General features: G+C 60.8%; 1 protein-coding gene across 3 annotated transcripts in view; it reads right to left on the bottom strand.

Annotated features, from left to right (window-relative positions):
* Positions 1–3339: 3339 nt before the first annotated feature.
* TMEM104 (transmembrane protein 104) overlaps positions 3340–20474 on the bottom strand; it is a 53053-nt gene continuing 35918 nt past the window's right edge. For all 3 annotated transcript variants that reach the window (XM_055575076.1, XM_055575078.1, XM_055575077.1), the window contains exons 9-10: positions 16445–16538; positions 3340–4313 (exon numbers count right to left, since the gene is read on the bottom strand). In XM_055575076.1, the coding sequence (XP_055431051.1) occupies positions 3553–4313; positions 16445–16538 (855 nt within the window). In that variant the 3' untranslated portion in view covers positions 3340–3552. The remainder of the gene's footprint in view (positions 4314–16444; positions 16539–20474) is intronic.

Here is a 20474-nt window from a genome sequence, read left to right as displayed (position 1 = left end):
ACGGGACACACGAGGAGGGGCAGTTGGTCGCGTCTCAGCTGCAGACATTTCTTGCTGTCTCACTCTGCTCCCTCCTGCTGCCCTGGTCACTGCGTTTCTTCCTCTGTCTTTGCTGAGGGGCTCATCCTCTACACCTCCTCTTTCCTGGGGCCCAGGTGTGGGGAAGGGGGCACAGAGCTTAGACAGGGGTAGGCAAGAGGGCTTCGGCCAGGATACCTGAGCTTCGGTTCCGTCTTGGCTCCAGAACTCCCCAGCTTGGGCTGAGTCTGGGGCTGTGAAGGGGGAAGGCTGCCCTTCAGTTTGCAGGGGAAGTTGGGGAGCCAGATTCCCCCCTCCCCAAAGCCCTAAAGAATTCAAGTGCATTTCCTGTTTCTGAATCGTGGCAGGCAACTGCCAACAAGAGGACACTTGACTCACTAGGCGGCTATGAAACCAACTAGGTGCCTGAGGACCCAGACCAGGGGTCTTTGATAAGTCTAGAGGGACATGGCTATACGTGCAGTATGTCTGGTGAGGACAAGGGAACTGGGCATCAGTACACTGGACTTGAGCTCCCATACAGGTCAGGGATGCAGGTACAAAAGACAGGAGGAGAGAGCTTGGGGGCTGCTGCCTGCAAGTGGCAGGTCCGATTTCTTGGTCTCCACTCTTAACCTGCAAGTTATGCCGCTAAGGTCCAGATGGAGAGTGCCCAGTGCCATGCCTGGAACACACCAGGCACTCAGGAGATGTCACCTCCCTTTCTGCAGTCTACACCACGAGCCCCAGGCCCTGGGGAGGCGGGATCCTACAGCTCCCACCTGCAGCTCTGGATCCTGGTTGCAGAAGAGCCAGGTGTCAGCCCCGATCAGGGGTGGGGTCTCTCAAGAAGCATGGTTTTAGCCTTCACTGGCCCAGTGCCATACACACTGCCGGCTCTCCCCCTGGGAGAGCTCTCTCCCCAGGGAGGTGGGGGGCTGCTCCTGCCCTCCCCCAACCTGCCTTTGGCCTCTGCCTGTTGCTGAGGCTGCTCCCACCCCCATTTTGGCAAGAACAGCTGTGTGGCTGAGGGCCTGGCAAGGTGCCTGCTGCCCACCTCCCACCACTTGGCAGTGCCTCCTGGCCTGTCATCCGCCATATGCCCCATCTGTAAGCCTGCAGCCGCCTCTCTGGCCTCAGGTGAGGGCACAGCCAGGAGCTGCTGGCACGAGGCTCAGTACTTTTGCGGGGAACAGACAGAGTAGGCTGACTCCCACCTTGACCTGGCCTGCCCTCAGGGCCAGTCTGGGGCAGCCAGGGCAGGTGAATGGCATCGGGTTGGGGTCTCCTCCGCAATGACAACTTGGACCCGAGCCAGGTCAGGCTGGCATCCTTTTCTAGCTTCCCCACCACCGACCCCAGGGCCGTCTGTAGACTAGAAGCCATCACCCCACTTGCCCACCTCCCTAAGCGGTGTCAATACAGCGGAACGCGCTGGACGGGCAAGGTGAGCACCTGGGGACCGGCCAGCTGTCAGGCCCTCAGCCCCCGTTCCCCGGGGCCATCAGCAGCAGAGAGGACGCTGACCCCATCTGACCTCCAACAGGACAGACGTTAGGCAAACAGCAAGGAGCAAAGGAGCCCAGACCGGCAGGGGTAGGGGGCCTGGTTTGCCATCAGTGGTGTGGACACCTCCGGCCACTTATTTCCGGGACTGTGGCTGCTCGGCTGGGAGGCGGAGCGGAACGCGGCTGTCCGACTCCGCGGCTGTCAGCTCCAGATTGCCACATAAATCAACCTGGCTTTACGACGCTAATAAATTTGTGTCCAAAATTTGGTTTGGAGCCTGAGGCGGCAGGATGGTTTGATTCGCTTTGTCCTTAAGCAAGAGGAAAATGTAATTGGAGAAGGGTAAGCACAGACGTTTTAATCGACATTTCAGCAAAACAGCTGGGCAGCCCCAGAGAGGGTCCCCGCCCAAGGGGGCGGACACATCCCGGCCCCGCCCACCCCGCAAGGCCTCCTGGGAGGCAAACGGGGAAGGGGCATCTTTCCAGGAGGATGCAAGAGAACAGTACATTGGACGAGCTATGAGGACGGAAGATGCGCGACAAGAGTGAGAAAGCAGGTCGCGGCCGGTTGAGACACTGGACTCTCACAGGCCGGGAGCTCCCCCCGGGGAGGGCTGGGACCGCCCACGGACTCCCCGTGTTCTTGCAAAGCCCGTGTTCCCCTCCCCGAGACCACCCGTGGGCCTCAGAAGACCTGGCGTCCACGCTCTGTCCAAAGTTTGAAGACAGTTGAGATGCGCGGGGGCGGAGGGGGCGGGGAGCAGGCTGCCGGGATTCCCTGGAGAGAGCAAGGCACTGAGATCAAAGGACGGAGGGGCAGGGACCCCACCCCAGAGGCTGCTCCTGTCCACTGCTCTGGGCTCCAGGACAGGAGGATTAGGCCCAGGGCCGGGGGCTCGCCAGGGAGGGCCAGGAGGAGCCCCCGGGTCCTGAAGCAGAAGAAGGCACGTTGAAAATGCAGTTCATTCGAGTCACCTGTGTCTCCCAGGGAGGCTGGCCCAGCAGGTGCATGCATGATTGTGGGGGCGGGGGTTACCACGTGGAGCTGGTGAGGTGCCTGGGAACCTGGCCCTCCTTCCATGGGAAGGGTGAGCGGGGCCCTATCTCACCCCACGGCACCCAAGGGACATGGGGAGCATGGACATCGGGTAGTACCCACAGCCTGGCTTGAAAGGGAGCCCCTGTTAGTGATGGAGTGGGGGCAGGCCCGACCTCTCTTACAGGGTGGGAACCATGGGCTACATGCCTGGGGTGCTCCCAGCCACAGTGGTGACAGCCGGGGGCCACTCCCCTCCAGTGCCCCTTGTATGCTGGCCTGTGCCCCCCCCAACCCTGGCACTGCAGGAGGCCCAGGGATCCCTTCCAGGGATGTGTGGGCTGCTGTGTCTGTGAGGAAAGGGCTGCTTCTGCCCGCTGCTCCAGAGTCATCGTGGACTCAGGAGCCCGGGACAGATGTTGGTGCCCTTCGCGTGGCCCTCACTGCTTTGGTCTGGGGCCCCTGGGACCAATTAGCACATCCAGTCCTTGTCACCGGCTGGCCTGGCACTCCCTTAGGAGAGGTGCTTGGCACCTCCAGGCCTGGCAGAAAGGTGAGCCCTGCCAGGCCCAGTGGGGAGGACAGGAGGGCTCTGGGCCTAGCCTGGTGGAGCGGATTTCCCAAAGATGCAGGAGGGGCTGGGAGAGAGGCTGGGGGACGTGTGTCTGGTATAAATAGTGGCAGCGTGCCAGCGCTGCGCTTCCACCGTTCCAAAGCAGAGGACTCGAGTCCAGTAGCCAGACTAGAACCTCGGAGCAGCTGTGTGGCCCTGCTGTGGGACTCGGCTGGTCGGGGGCAGCCCCAGGCAAGAGGACCTGGAGGAGAGCGACCTCGGTGAGGTGCAGGCTGTGTAGAATCCTGGGTGGGGAGGAGGTCCTCTCCAAGAGCCTGGGTCTTGCCCGCCCCGCTGCGCCCAGGGAGGCAACAAGCTCTGGGCTCTGCCAGTGGGGGGCTCCTACCCCTCTCGTCACCAGACACGTCCTGCCGTCAGAGCTTGGTCTCACTGAGGACGATGTTGGCGGTGACAAAGAAGAAGCAGGAGAAAGCCCAGAGCAGCACAAAGCCAACCCAGAAGGTGTGGCGAAAGGGGGACCTGTGCTTGTTGATGGTCCCGTAGCCGAAGGCCAGCTGGGTGTCCTTGCGGCAGAGGTACACCAGGAAGGCCGGGATGACGTACTGGATGCCCGTGCCCGCGTAGGCCCCCGTGATGCCCACCAGGGACTCCAGGTCGTGGGTGCAGAAGGCCACCAGCACGGGGGGCAGCAGGGTGATGGTGGGGAACACCACGCGGTCCACCACCCAGGGGTATGTGCCCCCCTCGCGGTGGAAGAGCGTCTTCCAGTTGTTGCGGAGGGTCACGGCGATGATGGGGAAGTTGGTGCTGATGGTGAAGACGGGGAAGAGGCCCAGGAAGAAGCGCACGGCGGCCAGGCCCACCACGTCGCAGCGCGCGAAGTTGAGGGTGTACATGTCCAGCAGGCTGTCGCCACGGAAGCAGAAGATGGCGGTGAAGGAGAGGAGCCCGTAGAACGCCAGGATGAGCACGTAGTCCAGGAAGACCAGGCGCGTGAGGTGGCGCTTGGAGGAGACGGGGGTGAGGAGCGACGGCAGGGAGTGCTGGCACATGAAGGAGTAGACGCACACGCCCAGCAGGTTCCGGACGCCCGAGAGGTCTGCCAGCGGCGGGTGCCCCTCCCCGCGCCCGTGCGCAATGCGCACCAGGGCCAGCACGATCATGATGGCAAAAGCTGCAAGACAGGACGGGGGTCAGGCAGGCAGGGAGGAGGGGCAGCCCCGCCCGGGGCCTGTCTCGGGTCTGGGGGTGGCGACGGCAGGACCCGAGCCCCCGAGAGAAAGCACATTAAGATTCCCAAGGTTGGGCGAGTCGTCCTCGGGGGCAGGCCGGCGGTGGCTGCTGCTGTTGGGGACATCCCGCCCACTCCCCCCACCCGCAGGTACAGGAAGGTGCGTGTTGGGGGAGTGGCTGGGCACGGCAGGAGGGCGATCAGTCCCCTCAGAGGAGCGCAGGCTCCCTATGGGCCCCAGGGCTCCGGGGGTAGGGGTTTCCTGCAGGCTTCCTGGCAGGGGGAGGCCTGGAGCAGGGTGCTGGTCGCTCTTCTTCCTTTGGTTTAAAAGACTGGATTGTCTGAGGATCAGGGTGGGGGGGTGTGGGTGGAGGGCACGGAGCCCTTGGGAGGAGCCGTCCTCCTGGGCAGGAGGGACGGAGGATGGCAGCCTTGGGTGGAGGACGGGACCCAGAGTCACTCGAGGCAAGAAACAGCACTGGGGGCCAATGCTGGGGGAGCTGAGGCCAAGGCTAGAGGCCGAGGCTGTGTGGCTCTGTTCTCCTGGACAGGAAGCCACTCTGCCCCGGGTGTGGGGCAGAAAGAGAAGGGGATTGGGGACTCTGTTGAGAGCAGACAGAGCTCTGGGCTGGCTGCACTCTTACAGCGGCCCTCACACCCCGAGCCGGCGCTCCTGAACATCAGCGCCTGGAAGACAGACACCCTTGCTGATCCTGTGGACGCCGAGTCTCTGGCTTCCCGAATCTGTTATTCAGAGTTCCCAGAACGGCCACCATTAGGCACTCCGCACACCCAGAGACCCTGGGCATTCCTATCTCCAGTGCCAGGGTCCACACACCCCTGCTGTCTGTGCTCAGACCAGACCTGACAGCCCCTCCAGCCTGGGCCCCCACGGCTCAGGTAAAGCCCACCGTGACACCTGACATTTCTTGGGCAGTGATGCAAGCGAGGTGAAGGGACAGTGGCTGAAGAACCTGGCTGCCGGCCACGTGGCTCCTGCCTGCCAGGCCGTCGCAGGCTCGGGGCTCCTCCCAGGTGGGAGGCTGGGGGTCTCCCCACTGTGCCCTTCAGGCCAGGTCACACCGTCCGCTCCCCGGAAGGGAGCCCTTTCTCTGAGGACGCCCGGGAAGCCAGACTGCCGTCTGCCCACAGTGACACCTGGGAGCAGGACGGATGGAACTGTCATCTGTTACTTTTAATCGGAGCTGTCGACGCCGCCGGGCACCAGTCGGGAGGAGGGGAACCAGGAAACAGGCCGTGGAAATTGCCAATAAAGACGATGATTTGTTTCTGAGGCTCTCAGAAGCACCCATCCCTGCTGCTCCTGATTGCGGGGGCCCCATGACCGAAGGCATCACAGGTCCTGCCAGTACTGGTCAGTCAAGGGGAAGCGGCAACCCAGTTCCCCCCTCGGGGACACCCGAGACCCCGGTGGTCTGGCTCGTCTGTTTTCTCGGGGTGGGTGCAGGGTGCGGGCGGGGGGCGCGGGTCAGAGATCTGTGTAGGAGAGCCGCATCCAGAAAGTGCACTGGGGCAGGATATGATGGCGGGGGGTGGGGGGACCCAGGGGAAAGGCCGGACAGGGTGGAGGTGGAGTCCCCCGTGTGCCAGGGAGTCTTGGGCTTCCCTGGTGGCTGAGTGGTAAAGAATCCTCCTGCAATGCAAGAGCCACAGGAGACATGGGTTCGATCCCTGGTTTGGGAAGGTTCCCCTGGAGGAGGGCATGCTAACCCACTCCAGCATTCTTGCCTGGAGAATCCCATGGACAGTGGAGCCTGGTGGGCTACAGTCCATGGGGTCACAAAGAGTCGGACGCGACTGAAGCAACTAGGCAGGGAGTCTGCCCTGGGCCAGAGAGGGTTACGGAACAGAGCTGAGCGGGTGGGGTGGCTACAGCTGGCCCTGGGCCCACCTGGTAGTTAGCTAGTCAAGAGGCTGCAGCTGACAGTTCTGGTAGCAGAGGTCGGCCACCTGAGGCAGGGCCAAGGCCAAGAGGGCAGCTGCTACAAGGCAGGAGCTCAGTCAGTCCTGCCACCACCCGAGTGTCTGGTGGTGAACTGGCACTACCCCTGGCCCAGGCCGAGGCTGGTGCGTGCTGTGAAAGAGGCACGTGGTAAACGCTCCAGAGCTCTGTTGAACTTGGCTGAGGGGCTCTGGGTCTGTTGGGTGTGCAGGAGGCAGGAGAAGCTGGCTGTTTGGATGTGAGCCTATCCCTGCTCCCTCCAGCTAGGAGGCTGGCTGGCGCGTCTCTACTCATCTTCCTCTTCAGCTCTAAATCGCCAAGACGTAGTAAGAAACATAGGCAGAAACTGGCTTGCTGACTTCAGAAAGAGCTACCTGCTCGGTCCTGACGGGTGGCTCTGACCTTGAGGGGTCGTGGCGCTGGGGGCTCGAGGTCCAACTTCCCCAGAGCCGCCCGGTCCTGCCCTGGGCACCACACGCCTTCCCTCCGGGCCCTTCCCTCCCCCGGGGTGGCCAGGGCAGCAGAGTTCAACAGCTGTCTCCTAGATTGATTGTCCCGTCCCCAGGAGATGGCTGCTCCAAAAACTCATCGGGTCTGATCGTAAATCAAGATGAAACGAGGGTGACAGGCTGTGAGCGACAGATGCGGCCAGGAGAGCAGGGCTCTGAGTGCACACCGGACGCCCAGGGCTTGGGCGCCGCCACGGACAGCTCGCGCCCCCGGGTTGCAGCCATGTGGGAGAGGGGACAGGGCAGTGAGCATCCTGATGTCTGGGCGGGCAGAACCTGCAGTTCCCCAGGGCACACATGGCGGGCTGGGCTTCTCTCCGAGCCTCACAGGCTGCGTTCAGAGAGCCTGCGTGATGGCTGGGGTTGCAGGCCACATCCATCCACTTCCACCTGCGTCCCGCACCAGGCTGCTGGGGAGGCAGCCCTGGGGGTGGGGGTGCAGCTAGGGGCCTGACACACGTCGCCGAGGAGCGGCTGTCGGCCTCGGAAGGGGCAGCTGCAGGGTAACAAGTGGGGTCAGCAGGCTTCTCTTTTAATACCTGCAGCACCAGCCCGGGGGAAAAACAACCGAGCCTGTTTTATGTGAATCGGGGCTCACCAGGACCATTCATTCATTCATTTAGCAGTGATGTCCTGAGGGTCCCCTGTGCTGGTAACTACTCTGGGCATCTGCGGATGGTGTCCTGTGCCAATAGGAACAGTCCTAGTCCTTCTAGAGCCTACAGTCCAGGGGGCCCAGCAGGTGGAACTTAAAGGGGAGAAATGACAACGAAAGAAAGGACCGGCTAACAGCCACGTGAGCTATGGGGGTAGATGGGGAGAGCCCAGTCTCAGGAGGTCCAAGCCAGGAGAGAAGACCACCTGGGGCTCACAGAGGGGAGCCAGGTGCCAGAGTCGCTTCGAAGAACCGGTCAGGCTGTCCCTGTCGCGGTGCAGGAGGGGAGGGTCAGCCTGAAGGGGGCGGGATGGGGTCAGGGCCCCTGGTCGGCACTTGCTGCCATGCCCGGTTCCACCCTCAGAGTATCGATCCACCTTGAGCTGCTCCTGCGCTGCCTCGGGAGGGAGGGAGAGACAGACAAGGCAGAAAGACAGACAGGAGCGGAAGGCAGGTCCTAATCTCTGTACAGATCCTGAGCCCTGAGCGCACAGCTTGGAGGAGACATCTCCCTGATTCCTTTTCTGAGGAGGTCAGGTTGAAAGTAAAGTCCACACCAGGACGGGCCTCCGGCTCAGGCACGTCCAGTTGGCAGCCTCAGGTCAGTGGGGTCACGTCATTGCCAGCTTTCATTCCCGGGGACATCAGAGGCCTCAAGTGTGGGGGTCAAAGTAAACTCTTAACACCAAGACTCAGGACAGTTAACAAGTCATCAGCGAGGCCCCTAGGGTGCTCCGCCAGAAATGCCCCTTGGTCACCTGCCCTGATTTGCACATGACACTTAAGAGACACAGGACTGAGGTGTGAAACTGGGTTGTCTTTAAAAAGCTCTCAGTTGCCCAGGGCTGTGACCACCTGGGTGGCCTGCCCTGCAGAGGGGAGGGAATGCACTGCTGGGGGCGTTTCGGAAGTGGCCTCCGGTCCTGGGTCACTCAGTCAGTCGTTTGGTAGAAGTTTGAGCTAGAACAGAGCGCCTCTGGAAGGTGGGGGGACTCTGCCCACAGGCCCGAGCCCAGCCCTGACCCCTGCTGTCTCCTCTGCGGGCCCTGGGAGGGACACAGCTGTCACGGGAGGAGAGGGGACACTTGTCCACTAAGGCCAGGTCCCTCATCCTTGATCCCCGAGGGCCCCGGAGCACACAAACACGAGGAGCCACGACTGAGAGCCAAGGGTGAAGCTGGTGGACTCCTTCCAGTGGTGCCCTGGGCGGGGGCCGTGCCGGCAGCCCAGCCCCTGGCCCGCGGCCAGCGCTGTACTATGCGTTGCCCGGGAGGGGCCTGGTGCCACCTCCCTCCCTGAGCTCTGGGCCTGGCTCCAGATCCCCCCCCCCCCCACAGCCTGCTGCTCTCAGGGCCCTGCGAGTGGCCCTGTTCCCTCACTTGCAAGGCGTAGGCCATCCATCAAGGCGGTTGTCAGGGGCATGGCACCCTCCTCTCCAAGCGGGGAACCAGTGTGCCATGGCTGATGATTACGAATGGCCCTGCGTGCCCATCCCAGCTTGGGCACCGGTGCTCCAGGCGGGGAGCTGGGTCCTAAGAGATTCCAGCTTCCTCCTTCAACCCCCAGTGCCCTTGTAGGTTGGGTCATCAGAGCTGGGCTGCCCTCAGCCCCCAACCCTGAGATTCAGGAGGGCTGGGAGGAGCTGATGGGGTAACTTTAGCCTGAGCTGAGAACACTGAAGATCAGGCAGTTTCTTGGCCCTAAAAGCAGGAACAAGTGGCTGGGCTATCGTTCCTTATAGAATAGGACTGGCTGGGAACAGAGAGCCACTGGGCAGGTTCCCAGGACACACAGGTCAGGGCTGGGAGTGGCAGCTCAGCCTGCAAAGCTCTAATCCCTTGGAGAGAACAGGAGAGAGGGAGGGGGCTGCTGCTTTCCTTCTGAAAGAGCTTCAGTCCTCGAGTTGCACTGGGCTCAACTCCTGGCCCTGTCCTGAACTGGGTGAGCCTGCGGTGGTCACTTAGCTTCTTAGTGCTTTTGTTTCATCACCTTTAAAAATCAGAGATGCTCATGGGCGTGGGGACATGGAATAAGATGTTATTTAAAAAGGCGACAAAGGTCCATCTAGTCAAAGCTATGGTTTTTCCAGTAGTCAGGTATGGATGTGAGAGTTGGACCATAAAGAAAGCTGAGTGAAGAAGAATTGATGTTTTTAAAGTGTGGTGTTGGAGAAGACTCTTGAGAGTCCCTTGGACTGCAAGGAGATCCAATCAGTCCATCCTAAAGGAAATCAGTCCTGAATATTCTTTGGAAGAACTGATGCTGAAGGTGAAACTCCAATACTTTGGCCACCTGATGCGAAGAGCTGACTCGTTGGAAAAGACCCTGATGCTGGGAAAGATTGAAGGCGGGAGAAGGGGATGACAGAGGATGAGATGTTTGGATGGCATCACTGACTCGATGGACATGAGTTTGAGCAAGCTTTGGGAATTGGTGATGGACAGTGAAGCCTGGTGTGCTGAAGTCCATGGGGTCGCAAAGAGTCAGACACGAGTGAGCAACTGAACTGAACTGAAGAAGCACACGGCAGGGTCTGTCCCGCAGGAATCACTCAAAAACGTGTCCGTCCCTTTTATCATCACAGAAACCTTATTTCCTATCCTGACAGCCCAGGCCAGCAGGAAAACCTGTAACCCCAAAGTCCTCATCCAATTCTCCTTCTGCGCAAGGAGGGTCCTGGGGTCAACCCATGACCCCGCTCAGGTCAAGTCACAGTCATGACCCTTCCCTTCTCTGGCCCAGGTGTCAGCTAATCTCTGGGGGATGAGGAGGAGCTGGGGCAGGCCGCTCACACCTGCTCTGTGAACCAGAGCCACCTCTTCCTGCTCCACTGAAGGTCATACGAGGGCAAGCTGTCCCCAACACCAGGTCGGCTGTAGGGACTCACTGTGTGCTTTCTGTACGAGGCTGGGTGGGAACCGGAAGGGAACTGTTTGGGCTCTTTGGCGCCCATGTCAGCCCATCCTTCGGGTCATCACCCTTCTGCCTGAGCTCAGGCTGTGGTCGGGGCAGAGGCTCCTTTCACACCCAGAGGGGACAGGACACAAGGACATACTCGCTCTCTGGCGGGGAGGGGCGCCCTCGGGGGAGAAGGGAAGCCCCCTGAGCAGATGCACTCGGCTCCAGAAGCACTGTGGCCCTGGGTCAGATTTTGTGCCAGGCCCACAAGACATTCTGTGGTCTCTGGCCTTGCCTGCGTAACTTGCACAAGTCCCCTGGGTTTCGATGAAGGAAGGGACTTTGGATCTGACTGCCTTCCCCTGCTGGATCAGCCCCTGAGGTTTCCAGAGGATTCGAGCTTGGTGGGCATCATTATCATCTCAGAGGCAGGAAAGAAGGGCATTTAAGTAATCAACTTAGGGGATGGAGGTTCTCCTCCAGAAGGACTCAGGGCAGAGCCTCAAGTATGTCAGGAGGAGCGGGTCATTGATCAAGGGCAGGTATTTGAGTCTCTGAAGCAATCAAGCCTTAAGTATGAAATCAAGAGCTCTGGCCTTTTCATCCTTCAACTTTCCACACCCTCGAGGCACGGCAAGTGGCGGCTGGGAGGGCGGGCTCTCAGTTTTTCTTAAGCTGTCTGAGCCGGCTCTGTAATCGCTGGGAGAGCGCAGCCCAGGGGCCTCTGGCTGGCGGACAGACTAATCTTCGGGGTGATCAGAAACATAAAACTTCCACACCGTCACTTTGCCCGAAGGCGGCTCAGTCCTTTCTAAACCTTTTCTTCTTACTCCTTCCCCCTCGGATTCAGATGTCTAAGCCCTAAACCCTGATGTGACCCCACCTGGGGTGACTGTGTGCTTCCCAGGGGCTGCTGGGAAGAATCAGCCGGCTGGTGCAGCTGGGAACGGGGCTGCTAAAGAGCTGTTACAGGTCAAATGAGATCAGAAGGGTGGACCCTAATCTGATGGGATATGTGCTTTTTTTTTTTTTTTTTAAAGAAATTAAAAAAAATTTTTATTTAGTTATTTTTGGCTGCTCTGGGTCTTCATTACCGCACGTGGGCTTTCTCTAGTTGGGATGAGCGGGGTTAACTCTTCGCTGTGGTGCTCGGCTTCTCTTGTTGCGGAGCACCAGCTCTAGGGCACGCGGGCTTAAGCTGCTCCGTGGCACGTGGGACGTTCCCAGACCAGAGATCGAACCCGTGTCCCCTGCACCGCAAGGTGGACTCTTAGCCACTGGACCACCAGGGAAGTCCCACGTGCTCTTATAAAAAGAGAGAGGGGAGACAGAGCACACGCTGTCTGCACACACAGAGGAAAAGCCATATGACGGTACGGTGAGCAGGTGGTCACCTACAAGCCAGGAAGGGAGGTCTCACCAGAAACCAGTCCCGAAGGCTCCTTGATCCTGCGCATCCACCCTCCAGAACTGAGAAAATAGACCTCTGCTGTTTAAGGCACTGGTTCACGGTTTCGTTACAACAGCCTGAGCCCACTAAGGCAGCTGATGAGCAGCGGCTGGATGCAGAGAGAAACCAGGAACGCCAGAAAGAGGGGAGGCAGAGCTGTGACAAGGGCGTGGGGCTCCCCAGGGTCTGAAGGCAGATTCCGGGGCTGCTCGGGGCCACAGCTCCTCCGACACGGCCGCCCGACCCGGCTGCCTGGCTGGCGTTCACCCTGGCTCGCGGGCAGCCCGGTTCCGAGCGGAGGAGCGCCTGTAAGTCCGTCGGGCACCTCGCCTGTCTGGGCCTCACCCCGCTCTCTCTGCTGGAGTCCAGGCAGCTGACCTGCCGATCTCCTGGACAAGCAGGAGTCCCTGCCTGAAGGCCAGGTCAGCACAAGTGTGAGCCACGCGCAGGGCAGAGCTGCCGACAGCAGAGGCTGCTCAGAGGGGAGAGCCAGCCAGGGTCTTTGCTCGGGGCCGAGCCGGGCTCTGAGGTCAGCCCTGCCACTAATGAAAGGGGTCATTTGGTGACAAGCGGCTCGCCCTTCAGCAAGCTTTAATTAAGTGTCTTCTCTACCCTAAGAGCCTTAAGACAGCATCCTCTGGTTCTTCTTTCAACTAACCTCTGCATCTGCAGAGAAAACTTTTGGAAAACCAAGAATAAAGTTAAGACCAGAGTGAAACATACATAGAAAGGTTTTCCTGGATGCCCTCCGCTGGCTGTGTGGACACAAGGAGAGCCCTGGACAGTGGCCCGAGGTGGGGGATGTCGGGGTTGGGGGCAGCATCAACGGCTCAGGACGAAGCCTGGCTGGGAGGGCAGGTGGGGGTCCATGTGCTACTTTCATTTGGGGGGGGTCCTTCCTGGCCTTCCGAGAAGCACCAGTTGCATGAGGGGACAGCGCTGAGTGGCCGTGAAGGAATTCAAACACAGAGCTGGCCTGTTGAGCCAACAGGATGTGGGGAACAGATGGCCCAGGCATGGACGACCCGGGGCTGCTGGTGGTGACGGATCAGAGCAGCCCCAGCAGGAGACGCTCAGCTGAGATCAGTCATGGATCCACGGGGGGAGTTGGCCACTCAGCCACAGATAGTTCTGGGGATGGGCAAAATCGGACCCCTCGTGTTCCCGGGTGACGTCCCCTCCTGGGGACCTTCTGCCACTCGGGCCACCAGCCCTGGGTCCCACCTCTCCCTGCTGGCTCGGCCTGGAGGACAAATCTGGGGCACCTGCCAGGGGGAGGTGGGGTGTGCGGGGGCCGAGGAAATCCACGCGGCTCCAGCGTATGCACAGACCGCTGAGGGGGATGGTGCCTGACCCACTTTGAGGGGAGCACAGAGACAGGAATAACGCGCGTGGTGCTGCTCTGAATACACGATCAGAGGGAAGGCAGCCCTGTGGGTCCCTGACAGCCCAGCCCAAGGAGGCCTGCCATGCCGGAGCTGCCTTTATTAGAGAGAAGCGGTTTTTTAATAACACTGAATGGGGCGCCCATAGCCGAGCCAGCTGTGTCCCAGAGCGGGAGGTGTCTGCTGGGGGTGGGGTGTGTTGCGGGGGATGCCGGTAATGGGGGTGAAGGGATGCTGCTGCTGTGGCCCCTTCCAGCCTGAGAGCCGCCCCCCTGCCCCTGCCCCGGGCGGCCCAGGGGCCACGGTCCCCAGCGGTCGGTTAGGCAGCTGAAGGCTCCAGCTCTGGGGTCACAGCTGCTGGGACTGTGGGCCTGAAGGACAGCACTGTTGTCTGCGTCCCCTAAGTGTCCCTGGTGGACGCGTGGCTGACGGTGAGAACTAGGAGTTAGGAGGAAGCCCGGCCTCTCTGTGAGGCTGGCCTGCGTCTCATTACTGGGAGGCTCGGGCTTTCCTTGAGGACGTGGGGGTGACGGTGGTGGAGAGCAGGGAGGCATCCCATCTGGTGGGCCTGGGGCCCAGCGGTGGGCGGGGGGTGGGGTGGGGAGGCCAGACAGTGGCAGCCGGCAAGGCTCCCAGATCTCGGCGGGGATACCCAGGGACACAGCTCTTTCTGGAGTGATTTGGGCCACGTCCCTGACCTCCTGGCCAGCCCCAAGAGAGGCTCACTCTGGGGCCACTCCTGGGACGTGGTGGCAGAGATGACGATGGTGAGGGTGTGCGCGGGGCTGGTGTCTGGACGTTGAGCGCTGTGCAGACAGCGCTTTCTACACGGTCTCATTGTATCTTCCGGGTCTCCCAAACTCAGCCGCCTGGTCCCCCCCAGCACTTATTTGAGCAGCAAAAGAAATCAATGGTGGCGCTTGTCAGACATGTTCTGACGTTTTCCTGACACGTGGCTATTTGCAAAGGCCATCGGCCCTTTAGATCGCAACCAGGGGCTTCTGGTGGAGGGACCGGCCCGCAGGCTTCTCAGCTTGTCTGGAGCTCTGGGGTGGGGGGTGGGGGACGGCTGTGCTCAGGCGGGGTCCCTGCAGCCTGCCCTGGCCTCAACAGATGGCAGAACAAACTCCTAATTACGCACGAGAAAGCTTCCGGCTCAGCACATCTATTTATGATTTTCCGGTCCCTTCGGTGTTCCTTCTTCCCTGTGCCTTCCAAGAACCCAAGCCAGCTGATTGCCACCCTATCTCCCCTCCCCGCTTGGCTCCCCCGGACATCCTGGGCCCTAATCTGGGCAGTGGGGAGCGACAGGGTGTGCGGGAAGTGGGAAGGCAGAGGGGGCCTGGCCACAGAGCTGCCATTCAGCAGCAAAATGAAGAGGGGGCTCATCACAAACTGACAACTTGGCACACACTCGAGAGGACAAACAGGGCCAGGGCGCTCACTGCCTCTGCAGGAGTTCTAGAAAAATCACCTGGGGTCATTTGGGGCCAGAAGCGAGACGCCCCACACCCACCGCGATATCCCATGGGCAGGGGTGACTTGCTCCCTCCTGTGGCGGGGTTGCCTGGCGGTTCCCCGGGTAAACGATTTCTGCTCCGTCCCCCCCATCCTGCTCTGTCCCGTGCTCCGGGGTCAGGACCAGGGGAGACCCCTTTGAGCAGGTCTGCAAAGGAAAATGCCCAGGTGGCTCCAGCAGGAACTGAACCCCAGGCTCAGCTACCTGTCAGAGGGCTGACATCACTGGGTGGCTGGGCTTCCACCCGAGAGGGCTTCGTGTCAGAGACGGCTTTCCTTTTCGAGCCCAGAGGCCTGACTCTCTCAGAGAGACAAACGACAGGCCTGAGCTGTCACCCACGGTTGGTGGAGAGGCTGCGGCCGATTGATTCTCTCTCGGATCAGAGGGAGAAGAGGGGCAAGGGACTCGCAGCGACAGCCATGTCACCGCCTCGCGCCCTCTCTCAAGGCCACGGCCACCTCGCCCCACTGCCCTGCCAGGGGCTGCCTCCGAGAGCCCAGGGGCTGCAGGTGGAGACTGGCGGAGCCCCCCTGCGGTCCCCTCGCTGCCCTAAAGGGAGAGGCTCCAGCCGGGAGGAGGAGAAAGAGAGCCGGGTCACGGCGGGCCGTGGCTGCCCACGCTGGGGAAAAGAGCAGCCTGTTTTCTAAAGCAGCTGAGCCGTGGGCTCCACTCCGTGAGCCCCGTCCTGGAGGAAGGCGAGGACCCCAAGAGCAGGACTTGGAGGGGCAGGGGCTGCGGGAGGTGCCCAGGCACCCCGGGGCCCAGCTAGCGCTGGGAGCTCAGCACAGCCTCTGCGGGTGGAGGCGGGTCTGACCCGAGCTTGGGGCCGCCTGGTGTCCGTGCCAGACACCCACCCTTTATTTACCGTCAGCCTCCTCTCTCCCTCCTACAACCTCTCTCCTCTGACACAGGCACCGCTCACCACACACAGACAGGACCTCACGCTACACGTGCCCCCCGGGGATCCTGCGGTGCTGGGGAGACCCCTCTGCCAGGCCCATCAACCAGAACAGCAACAGCATCTTTGAGACCAAAACCAGTGTGCAACTGATCCCAGAGCGCCTGCCGGGGATGGGGGGGACGGTGACTGCACGCCCTCCAGTCGTAGGCCCAGGTGCGTCCCGGCCCTTCCGGGCGGCTGGCAGGACGGTGTCGGAAGTGAATGAACTCCCAGCTGCCAACCTGGTGTTGGGGAGACCCCCGAGCTCCCCCAAGGACACTGGGGGTCTTGCTCTTTGCAGCGTCAGTTGGAAGGTACTATGGTGTTTTTTTATGCTCTAGTGGCCGGGGACTCAAGAGGTGGCCACCATGGCCCGCTGAGTTTTAAGGTTGTGTCGCGAGGCACGTCTGTGAGAACAAAGAGCAGCTGCTCTCCTGCCCTGAAGGGGCCCAGCCCCATCCAGGCCTCTAGAAGCCCCGGAGCACTCCTCTGGGTGGTGGGGACCCCGTACAATCGGAACAAGTGGTCCTGGGCTGAGCCCCGCTTTTGCCCACATTACCTCGAAATGACTTGTCTTTTTAGGACAAAATTTGCCCACCAGTAAAAAGGCACAGAGTGCCTGCCTCCTCCCTGCTCTCCGGAGTCCACGGGAGCCCCTTCCACCTCCCAGCGCTGGCTGCGAGCCCGCGTGGCCGTCTCAGGAAGACTGGGAAGGAGGGGAGTGAGGCAGACCTCGAGATGCTTGTCAGACTCACCGATCCATCTCATCAGGGATGTGAGGATCTGCAGGTATTTGGTCTTCTGGACGTCAAAGAAGGTGAAGGGTCCGAGGAGGAGCGTGAAGATGGCCTGGTGACAAAAACGAGAGTGAGAAGGTGCAGAGGCCAGGCGCACGTGGCACTCCGTGCGTGTGGGGACGGCACGCTGTTCACACAGCCTCCAGCCATCCCCAGGGCTGCTCTAACCCAGGTGTGCGCCGGGAGCGGCAGAGGCTCCCTGGGGTCAGGCAGCACCGCCTGGCGAGTTCCTGGGACCAGGGCTACAACAGAAACTGAGACCCGTGCGTGTCTGTTGCACCTCACACTTGTGGTCCTGAGGCGACTTTCTAGGCAAATCGCAGGTTATCTCTTGGGGACATGGCCCTGCTTGCTTCTCTTCTCAGTAAGTGCTGACTGAGGGGGTCACGGGCCCGGCAGCAGGCCGGCATGAGCACTGGTTAGGAAGGTGAGGCTCCGAAACAAACCCCAGGTACATCCTGGGTTCTCACGGTTTACTGGGAAGAAAGGACGGTGGGGTGGGGACACAGGGGCCCCGATGACCCGGCGCAGTGGGAGGGACACCATCCTGAATGGTTCAGAGGACAGGATCAATCAGGATGTCGGTAATCAGCAACCTCTTGAATTCTGAGAGAAGGTAAAGCCTGGAGAATCGGAGCCAGTGTCTCCCGGGGCAGAGCCACAGAGAAACATCCTGGACCAGGAAGAGCAGGAAGCCCGGAGTGGACAGGTGTTGGGGGTGGGAGCTGTGGGGGTGCCGGCACTGGCCCCCCCTCTGCCCTTCCTCTCTGGGGAACAGGGAGAGCGAGTGCTTCCTTAGGGGGCAAACAGAAGAGAATTCACACCCGGCCTTAGAGACTGGGATCTGCGGAAACTGAACCCCCTCTGCAAAAGAGAACAGGGAGGTGGATAAACGTGGCCCCATGGAGACTGGGGCTGGGGACGGAGGGAAGCTGAGGCTCTCCATGCCAAGCCGGCTGCTCCGAGAGCGGAGCGATTAGAAGCTGCTGGGTGGAGTTACAGGATGGCACCATTTCCAGTCTGCCACTTGGCAGTGGCGAAGCGGCGGCGGAGGCGGCAGACCTTATTAACATTTACAGCGAGCCGTTTTATCACGTTAATGCTGATGACGCTTGCCAGAGATGCAGCCGAAGGTGCCAAGCCCGGAAGTGGGGAGCAGGGTTCGCTTTGGGGGAGTCGGGGCTGGCCCTGGGATCCCGGTGAACACGTCCTAGCTGCTTGGCCTGGTGGACAGTCCCTGGCTCCCCCGATGGGGGTGGGGGGTGAGCCCGTTCCCCGACCCCGACTCTGCCCCAACCCTGACTCCGCCCCGCCTGGAAGGGGAGCAGGATGTGGGAGAGGCTGTGACCACTCATCCAAGTCCATTATCACTGTGAGAATGACAGGAAAGACTGAAGCGCCACTTAAGCAAGGGCTTTAATTATCTGGGGTGGGTACGGCCTCCTGGCAGTCCCCTGGGGCTTGGAGACTTCTGGAAGGAGCTTCCTTCCGGGGGGCTGACAACCAGCCCTGCTTCCGCTCTGGAAGAAGCAGCGGTTTCAGCAGGCGGGGTGACGGGGGAGGCAGAGGACAAGGGCTCCCGAGCAGTCCTCGCTGGCCCCTGTGGCCTGGGGACACAGGGAGGTGACAGTCACCCAGTTGCGTCCGATTCTTTGCCACCTCATGGACTATAGCCTGCCAGGCTCCTCTGTCCATGGGATTCTCCAGGCAAGGATATGGGTTGCCACGCCCTCCTCCAAGGGATTTTCCCAAGCCAGGAATCGAACTCTGGTCTCCTGCATGGCAGGCATGGCGCGGGGACACGGCGAGGGGTGGGATCACCAGCTCCCAGCCAGCTGAGCCAGTCTGTCTGCAGTGCCCTCAGCAAGTCATTTAGGAAAATCACCACCTCAGGGAAACTTTCCACTGATGAATTTCTCTTTTGAAGGATGGGGGCGGGACAATCACGTGGAAAAACATGGACCAAGCCACCTGCCATAAACGTTCTCCAATGACCCTGGGCTGCTTGAAACTACACTGTGGTGTGCCCGGGCCAGGAGCTGGGGTGTTTCACTTCTGACCTATGATACCTCCAGCTGTGGGTGCCGGACATACTCGTGGTGGGGGGTCAGAGCTCAACTTGGAGGCCTAAAGACTGGGTTTTAGAAGGTTCTACTATGTAAAAACAGGGAGATCACAGAACCCGCCCTGCAGGCAGGCGGGGAATTCTGCTGCTGTGGGCCGCCCTAGGTCTCCTCTCCAGGAGGGACCCCATCTTCATCCTCCTCCTCAGGAAATACGTCAATACCCTTTTACACACGCGGCCCCATTGCATACCCCCCTGTAGACGGGACTCTGCCGAGAGACCCTTCGTTCAAAGGGACGGAGCACACAGACACACCTCCCAGGGCACAGTCTGGAAGTGTACCGAGGTGCCCACCGAGTGCCAGGAAGCATGAGTCAGGCTGGGAACGGGGGTCCAGCCCTGCCGGGCTCTCTGGGGTCCACGTGCGTGACAACAGGTCTGTCCCCAGGCTGGGGGCAGGTGGTGAAGGGCTCTTTGGGGAGATGGGGTCAACAGCTGTGACATCTGTGGCTGGACAGCCGCTGGAATGTGCTTTCTTTATCCCCCCAGGTCGGGACCACAGACCGACCGCAGGGTCCGGGAAGACGTAGGGCCAATGGGCAAACAGCAGTCCCCACGCGGGGCAGAGCTCACGCAGCACTGGGAGCCCAGACCGAGACATGGCGCAAGCTGGGGCTAATTAAGGAACAGGTGTTCTCTGCAAATTGGTTCAGCCAGACTTGGCATCCAGGGTGGGAAAGGGCAGAGGGCTCGGCCAGCGGCGTGCGTGGCCTCGCCCCGGTGCAGCTGCGAGGTCTGGGCGGGGAAACGGCCCCAGGGTCCCGCCGGCCCGAGCTCACTGCTAGATGCTGAACAGTCACACGTGGCACTGCCTGTCTTCCCTTCTCTTTTTACCCAAAGAAGGAATGAAAAGGCAGGAGACAGTTTGTCCTCCTGGGTTTTCCTGTCCAGCCTGTGTGACATTATAAATTAGCTGGCTCCCCAAGCCATTTCCAGACACCCAAACGCCATTGATCAGTTCAAGCTTGGGATCTGTTCAAGGACTCTCCGAGTTGGACTCATTACAGGAGGCAGGGACACCAACTGCCGCGGCCAAATGTGTTTCTTTAAAAAAAAAAAACAGACAAAAACAACGAATTCTTTGGTCTCTAAATGAAACCTTTGAATTGGTCACAGGAACAAAGTCCGAGACCCGGGAGGGTGCAGACGGGGCTGCGTGTGGGTCTCTCTCGTCCAGCTGGTGAGTCGAGATGCCCACCGAAGGCACGGAGTCCCGGGGGGCTCCTGGTGGACAGGAGGTGGCTCACGTCCCTGGCACGCTTGGCCACGGCTCTCGAGATGTCCCGGGGGGGCTCGGTGAACTTGACCGGGAGTCTCAGCACTCGACAGGGCTGCCTCTCCACCTTCGTCCCCAGGCAGGTTAAAGGCGCCACCCACCTCCGGCTGCTCCCACGACCCCCTAGTCCTTCCTCACTGTGCTCATGTCTGGCGGCTGCTGTAACCTGGTGGCTTAAAACCACAGGAGTGTGCTTTTTTACAGTCTTGGAAGGGACACAGGGAGCCTGGGAGGAGTCAGAGGTGTGTGTGTGTGGGGGTCACAGTGGTAACAATACATAATGTAAGAGGACTCAGGTGGGCAGAGGGCTGGCGGCAGGTTGGGACTGGGGAGCCGTCTGGAGCCCCGTGCTCCTGTCGTGATCCCTCCTGGGCCCGAGCTCGCTGGCACCCGTGTCCCCTCCCCACACTCAGCCCCAAGCACACCTGCTCGTGTTCGACACGCACGCACGGTTTCAGGGCCATCTGTAGCGCCACACCAGCTATACCTCCTGCAACAGGCGGCAGCGAGAGAACACCCTAGACGAGCAGCAGAACGGTCACCAGGCAAGGGCCAGGGCCTCCTTTGCTGATGAGGGGACGGGGGGC

The sequence above is a fragment of the Bubalus kerabau genome, chromosome 4 (genome assembly GCF_029407905.1).
Source record: "Bubalus kerabau isolate K-KA32 ecotype Philippines breed swamp buffalo chromosome 4, PCC_UOA_SB_1v2, whole genome shotgun sequence".
NCBI lineage: Eukaryota > Metazoa > Chordata > Mammalia > Artiodactyla > Bovidae > Bubalus > Bubalus kerabau.
This window is presented reverse-complemented; position numbering and strand designations above follow the sequence as displayed.